The 12,482-nt window shown below is 35.8% G+C and overlaps 1 protein-coding gene across 1 annotated transcript in view; it reads right to left on the reverse strand.

Annotated features, from left to right (window-relative positions):
• KCNH7 (potassium voltage-gated channel subfamily H member 7) overlaps positions 1-12,482 on the reverse strand; it is a 471,825-nt gene that overhangs the window by 52,598 nt on the left and 406,745 nt on the right. Inside the window, 1 exon segment of the mRNA XM_021702769.1 lies at positions 1,221-1,620. Within this exon segment, the coding sequence (XP_021558444.1) occupies positions 1,221-1,620 (400 nt within the window).

The raw sequence follows: 12,482 nt of genomic DNA on the forward strand, positions 1-12,482 counted from the left end.
TTAATTAGGAACAAACTTTTAAAAATTTTCTTAATTTGCTACCTATTTCACTAAAATTGATAATCACTATAAGGTATTTACTAGCAGTTATAATCACAGAGTGGTTGGGACTGTGTTTGTTCTGAGAGATTCAATCTCTCTGGAATGAATTTTTCTGTTTCCTAGTAGGTCCCTTTTCCATTTCTTTCTGGGTGCAAGGCTACTTCAGTGTTTATAGCCCAGACTTAGCCTGAATCTGTACAATATCTTAAAAGTTATTTCAATATAATGCTATTTGCCTATACAAATCTTACTAAAATAATAATACTAAAACTTATATATGAAAAATATATTTTAAATATAATGAACAATAAACCGGGTGAATTGATTTAAATTTCATAAATAAAACTTATCTAAGTACACTTCATTAGTCAATATGCTGTTTAAAATAAACTCTGGATCTATTTTCAGATCTGTACACCATCTAGGGATGATGCCCTTTTTTAAGCTTTAAAAATCCATTATGGATTTGTCAATTGCTGCTTGGTGTCACAGCAGTTATCTTTAGTGACTCCGCAGTATGATTTTTAAAAATATTAAAACATCTTTAGTTTAATGCAAAATTTTTTTGTTTCTTATTCCAAAAACATACCTCTTAATGATGTTAATGTCATCACCCCATTACAAGGTAAAGAGCAATCACTTAAGTTTTGGCATAATATCATAGGGAAAGGAATTTTTAGTCAATAAGTGGTGAAAAATACATATATATATATATTTATTTGTGTATATATCTATCTATAAATACAGATATATAAAATATGTATTTCTATTCTATATATTTTATATACAAATACATTTTTTCTTTTTAGAAACACATATATATCTATCTAGTAATGTAAACTAATCTTTCCCATTCTAATCTGGCCTCAGCTTAAAATAGAAAATAACAACTACCAGTGTTTTTACAGCAGCAGAAGTGAACTACAAGTCTCAATTCCAGAATCACAAGATCCATGTCACTCCAGTTTTATGTTTGTGGTTTTCTGAGGTGCTGAAAGTCCTTTGGTATCTCCCTTTCACAGAGAGAATCAGGTTTCATAGAATATAATACCCATATATGTAATTCCATTATCTTTACAGTTTTCTATAATTTTTTCTTTGCCTTATTTGGAATTGTCTATAGATATCAATTTTATGATATTTTATCCTAATAGATAACAAAAGAGAAAGCTACTTACAGCCAATCAACATGACACAGATTGAAAAGATTTTCTCCGAATTGGTGTTAGGAGACACATTTCCGAATCCTACACTGGTTAAACTGCTGAAGGTAAAATAAAGTGCTGTGACGTATTTGTCTTTAATGGATGGTCCAGAACTTGAATCACTGTCATTGTATCGTTTCCCAATTTGTTGTCCTAAGGAATCCAACCATCCAATTTTGTCTGTCAGGTAGGGCCTTTCTACATTCCCAATTGCGTACCAAATGCAAGCCAGCCAGTGAGCTATCAGGGCAAATATGCACATTAAGAGCATTAGGACGGCAGCGCCATATTCTGAATATCGATCAAGTTTTCGGGCAACTCGCACAAGACGAAGGAGTCGAGCTGTCTTCAAAAGACCAATCAATGTTGTTGTCTGTGGAAATAAATGTGTATGGTCAGAAACAGTTGGCAAACAATTCCGTGTATGTTCCTGTGAAGCGAAGTAGGTAGAAACAGGTTAAAACAATATGGTAGCATTGAGGATAAATGCATATTTGAATTAAGTATTAAGGTTAGTTTTTTTTTTTTTTTTAATTTTACATCTGCTTTGGAAAATACTTTGAAAGTCTGTGGTACATTAATTCACTATCTTGACATGCAAGACTCATGGGATAGAGACTCCATCTGTCTAGTTTTATGTTCTAACCAAGTGCCTTGAAGATGATAAATACTCAGTAAATCAATTATTCACCAATAAACATTGCTGTGTGTTGTGTGCCTAGCAAGTGCCACACACTGGGATTATAGTGTTGAGCAGGCAGACATGATCACTTTTGTAACAGAAAGAGACATTTACTTACTAAACAAAATGCCTTTTCTAATGAGGAGTTATTGTAATCTTAAGCGTCACTGTCTTTTAGGGAGAGATAGATATTTTTTTAAAGAAACAAACAATAAGCTCATTTCAGAGTGAAAAGTGTGATACTGATAATAAAACAGAGTGGTATGATAAAGGGTGTTGGGGGGGTGACTTTATAAGGAAAGACTAAAGAAGATCTTGCTGAGGAGCTGACGTTAGAGTTGAGAGAGACCCGCATACTGAGAAGAGCCAGGCAAGCAGGTCATTGGGAGACTTATCAGATGATTGTATGCATGCCTTATGCACTATATTTAAATTCATCTTTCCTTTCTAAATGTGCTAAGTTGATGAATTGTTTCTTGATGTCCCAATGATATGATGTATTTTTCTTTGGGGTGTGATATGTGTAACTAATTGCATGATTATTACTGACCAGGTATCTAATGATAGGTCACTTCTATATAATAACAGGATACTTAACTGGTTGTTTGGATTTGAAATCTGATAAGTACAAATTACAAGTTCATTTCTCAGGGTTCCTAAATAATGTCAGCTATAAGTACTATATAATTCACAGGGCATATAATTATTCCATAGTTACATGGTGTTTACCAATCAATTATTGAGTCATTTTATGTGTTCATTGTTGGTGTTTATTTTGCAGAGTATATCCAACTGTATTAAGAACACTTATATTTTAGGGCGCCTGGGTGGCTCAGTTGATTAAGTGACTGCCTTCGGCTCAGGTTATGATCCTGGAGTCCCAGGATCGAGTCCCGCATCAGGCTCCCTGCTCAGCAGGGAGTCTGCTTCTCCCTCTGGCCCTCCTCCCTCTCATGCTCTCTGTCTCTCATTCTCTCTCTCTCAAATAAATAAATAAAATCTTTAAAAAAAAAAAGAACACTTATATTTTAATTAAAAAAATAGCACATGTCATAGTTATCGCCCTCTATCTATTCATATTGACTTGATGGGAAAAAAGCACTAAATATTAAGAAAAATAGTTTCATTAATATTCTATAATAAGTGTTGTAGTTTCTTTCTTTCTTCCTTCTTTTCTTTTCTTTTCTTTCTTTCTTTCTTTCTTTCTTTCTTTCTTTCTTTCTTGCTTTCTTTCTTTCTTTCTTTCTTTCTTTCCTTCCTTCCTTCCTTCCTTCCTTCCTTCCTTCCTTCCTTCTTTCTTTCTTTCTTTCTTTCTTTCTTTCTTTCTTTCTTTCTTTCTTTCTTTCTTTCTTTCTTTCTTTCTTTCTTTCTTTCTTTCTTTCTTCTCTCTCTCTCTTTCTTTCTTCTTTTTCTTGTGCCAGAGTGGTTACTAGGAGAAGGGGAGATCCTTCGGTCTCCTCTGAATTCTTTTCAGTTTGTATTGTAAGCTTCTAGAGGTGAGAGGAGATTATGCAGTTAGGATGTGCATATCACATTTGGACTCTGGTCTTTACTCATTATGGGATGTGTGGAGAAGTGGGTCTTCCTTGTTTCCAATGTTGAGTTACTAATTTTTAAGGTGGAATAAAGAAAATAGTATTTTTTTTTTTCTTCACAAATGTAAAGAGTGTATCTCTTCTCAATGAATAAATGGAGAGTTTAAGTTAGTATAAGGTAGTTCTCTGGAAGAAAAGTCAAATTTCCATCATTTGAATTATCAACATTTTAACTGATGAGCTATTTTTTTTTTAAATTTAGTTGGTTTTTCTTTTTTTTTCAAGTTTTTATTTAAATTCTAGTTAGTTAACATATAGTGTAATATTGGTTTCAGGAGTAGAATTTAGTGATTTATCACTTACATATAACACCCAGTGCTCATCACAACAAGTGCCCTCCTTAATCCCCATCACCCATTGAGCCCATCCCCGCCCACCTCCCCTCCTGAAACCCTCAGCTTTTTCTCTATAGTTAATAGTCTCTTATGGTTTGCCTCCCTCTCTCTTTCTTTTTACTTCCTTTCCCTATGTTCATCTATTTTGCTTCTTAAATTCCACAGATGAGTGAAATCATGTGGTATTTGTCTTTGACTTACTTTGCTTAGCATAATATACTCTAGCTCCACCCATACTGTTGCAAATGGCAAGATTTCACTCTTATTGATGACTGAGTAATATTCCACTGTATATATATACCACTTCTTCTTTATCCATTCATCAATTGATGGATGTTTGGCCTCTTTCCATAATTTGGCTATTGTTGATAGTGCTGCTATAAACATCTCGGTGCATGTGCCCTTTCAAATCAGTATTTTTGTGTCCTTTGGGTAAGTACCTAGTATTAAAATTGCTGGGTTGTAGGATAGTTCTATTTTTAACTTTTTGAGGAACCTCCATACTGTTTTCCAGAGTGGCTGCACCAGTTGGCATTCCCACCAATGCATCCTTGTCAACATCTTTTGTTTCCTGTGTTGTTGATTTTAGCCATTTTGACAGGTGTGAGGTGGTACCTTATTGTAGTTTTGATTTGTATTTCCCTGATGATGAGTGTTGTTGAGCATGTTTTCATATGTCTGTCTTAGCTGATCAGTTATATGTTAGGACTTTGGAACAAACAAATGGATGTATGAATGCTGCATCCATACCAGTCTGTCATCTTGGACAAGTTGTTTATTTAATTTCTAAACCTCAAAATTTTCATCTGTAAATGGGTATAATAATGCCTCCTCACAGGGTTGTAGATAATGCCCTGTAAATACTAGCTTTTTGTGTTATTTAAATATCCCATGTGCTTTAGTTTCCATCAGTAAGCAGGCACATTATATTGTGAAATGGATTGATAGAACTTAACACATTTTCCAAATGCACTACTTTGATAGCTAGAATTCCACCTGAAGGCTTTTCAACACTGGCCTTTTGGCCTCCTCAGGAAATGGCAGGAATTTTAAAGACAAGAGCCTCATCTAGATGCATTGGCTGCTTGGATTTCAGTAACAGGAATAGCCCTAGTTCAATGTGTCTCTTTCTACACTTCACAGCTTCAGTTTGTGTGTTTATTTTTTCTCCTTGCTCTGTTACCTATTTACTTGTGTTGAGAAATGAGAAGTATTTGAAGATTATTGTTCAAAACTTTTTATCTTTGAAAGAAAATTTCTCTCTGAACCTCAAAATAAATGAAATATAATAAAATTCTCTAGGGTATTTGGTTAATGAAGTGAAATGCTTCAAGACAAATGAGATGTTTTAATAACATATTTTGATAATAAGTGCTAACGACTCTTCTGGCAGCCAAGATAGTAAAACAAAAATGATGTTATGAAAAAAAGAAAAAAGAATCAATCTGCTGTGTAAGCCACCTCCCTCCTTTTTCCCTCCCTTCAAAAAAACACTGGTTGTTTCTTCTAGCATTATATCAAAAAGATGTAAAACCTAGGTGATAGTAAGTTCTCTAAGCAGATAAATGAATATAATTTATATAACACATAAGTAACATCTTTTCTGTAAAAAAAGGTTTAAGAAATATAGCACATGATGAAGTCTCAACTCAATTGACATTATTCCTACAAAATAATTGCAGTTGTAGAGAGGGAAGGAGAGAAAGAGAGGAAAAGGGGAAGGGAGAGGGAGGGAAGGAAAGAATGGCAGAGGGAGAGAAAAGGGGAAGAAATTACTAAACAGTTGTTTTACCTTTCAGTTGCTTCATAAGGTTGAGTGAAAATTGATTTCAACAGTCAAAGCCATTCTTTTGTGATTCCATAACATATACCCAAGCATAACTACATATGTTGTTTGACAATGTAACAAATGACTTGATCTTATTTTTAGTGTTGTCAAGATGCTGCTAACACACCTGGGCATTCATCCTTAGCTACTGTTGCCTACAAGATCCGCATATCTTGTAGATGACACTTAAGATTGCAATACCTCTTTTCTTCTTCTTTAAATATCTCTTTAAAGATTTGAAGTGTTTTGCCCATGTTACACAAAGAGAAAAACGATTGCACCAAAATCTCAGAGAGAGTAGCCTAAAGAATGAACAATCTCCTCTTGCTGATTTGTTGGAGACTATTAGTCCCCATTGTTTAGTTCAATGTACTCTCTCTGTATTATGTGCAAATAAAAAATGGGACCAACAACTACCTTAGTTGTGTTAACATCAAAACTTGGCTAAGTAGAATGTTTTCAGGATACACGTTTCTCTCACAGTGTATCTAATTTCATGTAATACTCAGACATATTATGTAAATCTATTTTTGTGGGTTTTTTTCCAATTTTTGAAAATAGAAATAAAACTATCTTTTTTTTTTAAAGATTTTATTTATTTATTTGACAGAGAGAGACACAGCGAGAGAGGGAACACAAGCAGGGGGAGTGGGAGAGGAGAAGCAGGCTTCCCGCTGAGCAGGGAGCCCGATGCGGGGCTCGATCCCAGGACCCTGAGACCATGAGCTGAGCCGAAGGCAGATGCTTAATGACTGAGCCACCCAGGCGCCCAGAAATAAAACTATCTTTTAACCTATTGCAATACTTTAAAAAATAGTAGAGGTAAAAACTTTTCTTAGATGTTATTTCTTAACTTGTTACTGGTATTAGAAAAAATATTGTCTGTTTATTATTACTTTTGGTAGACTAAAAAAGCGTAAGAGCTCCCAAGACTTATGTGTGATTATGAATTACAAACACATCATAATAATAAAGAATATGGAGAAAGAGGTGAGCTACTTGGCAGTAGATTGAAGCAAGGCACTTTGTTTTGTTGGTTCTGTTCATAAACTGTAGCAAAGGAGACATAATGAATTCTAAGAAGCCCTGGCTCTGCCTTATCAGTACCTATGTCATTTCAGACCTGAACTCCTTTAACTGTGATTGAATGATACTGCAAACTCTTTTTGCCTGAATGCCAGGGTAAAGAAAGAATACTTATTTAAAACTTTTATTTTTAATGTATTTTGTCAGAACTTTTTAAATGTAAAATGACTCTTCCCTTGGCAATTCAAATTATTCAGATTTCTGGGTGGCTGAAGCATATCATCCAATTTCAAATTTTAAAAAACGTACCCATATGCATAGTTTATTAAAGCCCTAGATACTTTCAGGGTGCCTGGGTGGTTCAGTCTGTTAAGTGTCTGCCTTCGGCTCAGGTCATGATCCTGGAGTCCTGGGATCAAGCCCCAGATCAGGCTCCCTGCGCAGCGGGGAGTCTGCTTCTCCCTCTTCTTCTGGCCTCTCCCCTGGCATGTGCTTTCTCTCTCTCTCGAATAAATAAATAAAAATTTAAAAAATAAAGCCTTAGATATTTTCTTATACTGAGGTAGAAGTTAGTTTTCTTTATTAAGTATGACTTTCTTAACTAAACTTTAGTTTAATAAAAATATATACTCTAAACAAATTGCAATTTTGTAAACACGTAGGATACCAGACCCAGACTCAAGAAGACCATGTGATTTTTTTTTCCTAGATATTTTACAATAGATGAGGTAATATCCTTTCTTAGTGGAAGTGGAATTCTTTCTAAAGGCCTGAAATTAGAACAGGGGATTTCTTACTATTATCAAACAATTCTCTTCTCAAGACTATATGTAGCTACAGTTGAACTGAGAAAGGAGACAGAGAAGCAGATCCCCTCTGAGCAGAGAGCCCAGTGATGCAGGGCTCGATCCCAGGACACTGAGATCATAATCTGGGTGGAAATCAAGAGTCAGATGCTTAACAGACTGAGACACTCAGGCGCTCCTTTCTTCAACATATTTTTTTTTAAAACATTTTAGAAGATTCTCTAGTTATTAGTAGGAGATTTACATTTACTTAAGCCAAAAAGTTAAATGACTGTTTTGAAAAAGTGAGCAATTCTGCTCATATAACGGCTTTAGAAAAAAATGTATATGCCAAGCTATACTCAGCATTGCTAGGATGTATGTTTTATAGCTAAAATGATATAGATCCAAAATTCGAATAGGTTTCCTTCTTCAGAGTTGAATGTAAATAACAACTGAGATGTTACAGTATCTTACCATTTAGAGAAATTGGCAAGGAAGTCATTTGACATTAACAAAATTGTTTTCTCTAAGGTCATCTGAGATGCTGTGATGCATAGAAGAAACATTTTAATAATTCAGTTAGAATTAAGTGATGATGAAATCATGACTGTCCTTATATTTAGTTTAAAACCACTGCTTTACTTGATTATTTATGTCTTTATTTTGTAGAAATGTTCACCCATGAGCACATGGACTTCCTCTTTGTTCCAGATAAGGCCACCAGATCTTGGATATCTAAACAGCAGAAATTCCTGCCACTTTCAAAAATGCAGGTTTCAAGGCTTTACTTTAGACCTACCAATTATGAATCTCCAAACACTTTTAGGAGCTCCACACTGAAATCCGTGCATGGTCCTGAGGTAGAAGCACTGATCTAAACCAATCTTTGCCATGATTATATCTAATTTATAATTTAATGGATCTCAGTTCTTTTTCTTATACTCACGTATGTATCTTTTTAGTTGCTCATGGAGCCCCTGACTTGCCTATATGCCATCTGTACTCGGATGACTGATCAGTGCCTCAAACTTCACGTGGCCCAAACAGGAATTTCTCCCCCATAATGCACCTTTTTCTCCCCAGGTTTTTCCCATCTGGATAAATGAACGGCCACCTACTAAAGTCACTTCAGGACCTCCATCCTCCAAAATATTTCAAACGAGAAGAAAGAAACAACAAAATCTTTGAACCATCATTAATTCTGCTTTGTTTCTTACTCCTCCAACAATATTTACTCCATCAACAAGCCCTCACAGCTCCCCTCTACGATATTCCAGATATATCTCTATCTCCTCACCTCTATTGCCACCATGTGGTCCAAGCTGTTGCTGTTTTGTTCCTGCTACATTATAGCAAAAGCTCTAAGTCCTTCCCCTGCTTCTAACCCTGACTAAATTGTCTGCAGACGTCAGCCATGAGGTCTTTAAAACCGTCCATTAGATCATACTGTTCTGATTCGGAAGGCTCCACTGCAGCCAGAATAAACCCCAAATGTCACTGTTGCTCACAGTTTGGTCCCTGTCTCTGCATCCTCCTATCTTAGCACTCAACTCCCAACTCACTATGGTTCAGCCTAGCTGCCACTGGTCTTCTTTCTGTTCTAACACACCAAGCTTGTTCCCCACTTGGGTCATTTTCACTAGTGTTTTCTTTTGCTTTAAATGCTCTGCATGTATTTTCATGAGGCTAGTTTTTTTCCGGTCAAGTCTCAACTCAAATGGCACTTCCCCCCAAATCGTTCCTAATCTCCTCCTCCAAGTTAGCCACCTGCGGAAGTCATTCTGCACCACATGGCTTTTTCTTGTCAGCTCGTGAACTTCTTAAGGGGGAAAAACAGAAACAAAAACAGTAACTCTTTCCTTCACCAAATGTAGCCTTCCAGTACTGCCTTCCCCCTGCCGCCTTTTATTACTAAGATTCTAGCAAGAAGGGGCCCTACTTGCTTCCTATTAATTTCTGAAGCCACTTCAGTTTGGCTGTGGCCAATATCTCATCTAATCGACAGCAACGCATAGTGAACTGACACACCCAGTGATTTATTTCCGGTCTTCATCCTACTTTATGTCTTTAAAGTATTTGACACCATCTTCCTGAATTTTTCCTTCCTTCCCAGTACAGTGATGCAAGTAGAAGTCCTATAATGCCTACAGCAGTCTCCAACAGCAAAAAAATTATCTGTGTCCTATATAATTTTCAATGCCCCACAGTCATTTGTATTGGCAAAACACAAACTTATTTATTGAGCTTCAATGCTGGGTTTTACATATAAACAGATGTTCACTTTTGCATGTTTTAATATTCATTAAAATATCCAGGAATTTAACTACTTTGTAAACTGAGAGATAATTCACTTGTTTAGTTTGGACCTTCACTAAGAATTGTTTACTGTTCCAGAAAATTATATCTTCAGTGACAGCAAGTCCTGTGGTATTGTATACTGTGTGTATACAGCATGGCTATGTCAGTCCACTGTTGTTGTTATCCCAGTCATGAGATTTCTAGGTGTGCGTAAATATTAATATATGTGTATGTATACGTATCTACCTGTATGTGTGTATGCATACACATGTATACCCATGTAAGCACATACATATATATTCAACCCTTATGTTAAAATGAAAATATAAAATAAACTAATATTCAACTTACTATTGAGTTTATTGCTCAAATATGGACCTCCTCATTATAACTAGGTACAAACATCTGATAATTTCATTATATCATTTAACGTAGACATGCCTAGAGCATTTAAATATTCAACTAGGTATTTTATTATGAACACATTTCTTTTATTTCTTCTTTATATTAAGGGCAGGCATTATATATTATATTTATGAAATTATGTGTATAAAAAGGCTATACTATTTATGACTTTTATTTAACAATAATAAAAGGGGCTTTATAAAATATTTGTTATATTGGGTCTGATAGGACTGGGAACCAACACCTTGTAACTCCATGCTTCTAATGGGCTTCCCCTTTAACTGGCATGACTTTCTTACCCCTTCTACCTGAAAAATATCCACTCGTATTCAGGAACCCTTCCTTGCATGCTCACGTGTCCCCCTGTACATGGTGCTATTAAGGCATTTATCAGATAGTATTCTCTCTGCTCCTCTGCTCTTCTCCTTTGTATACTGTGAGTTCCCAGACAGTGGGGTCCTTGTCTTACTCTTTTTTGTAAATGCAGAGTCTAGCATGTTGGCAGTAGTTGGTTCTCAATAAATGCTTACAGAATGAATGAACCTACTCGAGTAGAGGTTACCACAGCACTTTCTGGAAATGGCAAAATGAGTTAAGTCAATTCTCATTAAAATTTGTAAAAAAAATTACATGAAACTCCAACTGGTATAGCAGACGCAGTCGAACTAATCCTTTATAGTAGAGGTGGATGGCTCTGAGTCTTATCAATCTGTCCTGATGTCAACTCTTGAGGGCCTCTGAACTCAGGCCAACTCTCTCAGTCACCTCTATGATACTCCAGTTTGAAAAACATTGCACTGGATAATCTCTCATCAGAGTGACATCTAGCTTAATGATTTTAGGATTTGCCATTTAGTTTTGGGTCAAAAATCCCAAAAAGTTTTCTTTTTTCATATTCATGTGATGAAACTTCCCAAATTAGTTCCTTTGAATATAAGATCTCTTTTTTTCTAGAAGCATTTTTCTTTTTTTGCCAGAAACAAAAATAGAAGCTAAGTATTTTTGATACTTTTACTACATGACATTATACACTTTTGGAAAAGTATCATTCTGAAATGTCACTATGTATTGAAAAACTAACTAAAAGCTTGATTATAGGGGCACCTGGGTAGCTCAGTCAGTTTAGCATCCGGCTCTTTTTCAGCTCAGATCATGACCTTGGAGTCCTGGGTTTGAGCCCCTGGTTGGGCTCTGCGCTCAGCGGGGAGTCTGCTTAGGGACTCTCTCCCTCTCCCTCTGCCTCTCCCCCCCTCTTGCTCTCTCTTTCAAATAAATAAATAAATCTTTAAAAAACGCCTGTTGCTGGAGTGGTGGGGTGTGGGAGGGATGGGGTGGCTGAGTGATAGACATTGGTGAGAGTATGTGCTATGGTGAGTGCTGTGAATTGTGTAAGATTGTTGAATCACAGACCTGTACCTCTGAAACAAATAATATATTATATGTTAAAAAAATAAAAAAGAAGAAGATAGCAGGAAGGGAAAAATGAAGGGGGGTAAATCAGAGGGGGAGACGAACCATGAGAGACTATGGACTCTGAGAAACAAACTGAGGTTTCTAGAGGGTAGGGGGGTAGGGGGATGTGTTAGCCTGGTGATGGATATTAAAGAGGGCATATATTGCATGGAGCACCAGGTGTTATACACAAACAATGAGTCATGGAACACTACATCAAAAACTAATGATGTAACGTATGGAGATTAACATAACATGATAAAAAAAAAAGAAAAAAAGCCTGATTATAGTTATATAATATAGTTTGTATATAAAAGAAACATCTTCATTATTACCCTTGAAAAATGTATAAAGTAGTCCAATTTATCGTTGGTCTTGTTGTTACTTCTCATAACCCACTCAGCCCAGTAGTTGACACCCTTATCCCCCTTCCAGACCCAGCCCTCCACTTGCTATCCTTGATGCCTACATACCTCCCTCTAAAATATGTCCCATGCTCCTTTGCTTTGCAACCTAATAACCATCCTCAACATGTTTCCTTTCTGTCTCCCATTTCTTCAGGATTCCTAACTGCAACTAGCTAATCTAATAACTACTGTAAGATCAGAGACACTCAGTATTTATTGAATAAAGATTAATTAAAGTATTTATGGATTACTGTGGTAACATGTGAGTTTAAGGGAAGACTTCATTAAGAAACAGACTTTAATTCAAAGGGATGGAAAGGAGAAGAGGAGTAACCTTTGGCAAGTACTTACTATGTACCTGGTACTGAGTTAGTCTCTTCAAATATGCTGCTTTATTTATTTATTTATTTATTTTTAAA

The sequence above is a fragment of the Neomonachus schauinslandi genome, chromosome 3, assembly GCF_002201575.2.
Source record: "Neomonachus schauinslandi chromosome 3, ASM220157v2, whole genome shotgun sequence".
Lineage (NCBI taxonomy): Eukaryota > Metazoa > Chordata > Mammalia > Carnivora > Phocidae > Neomonachus > Neomonachus schauinslandi.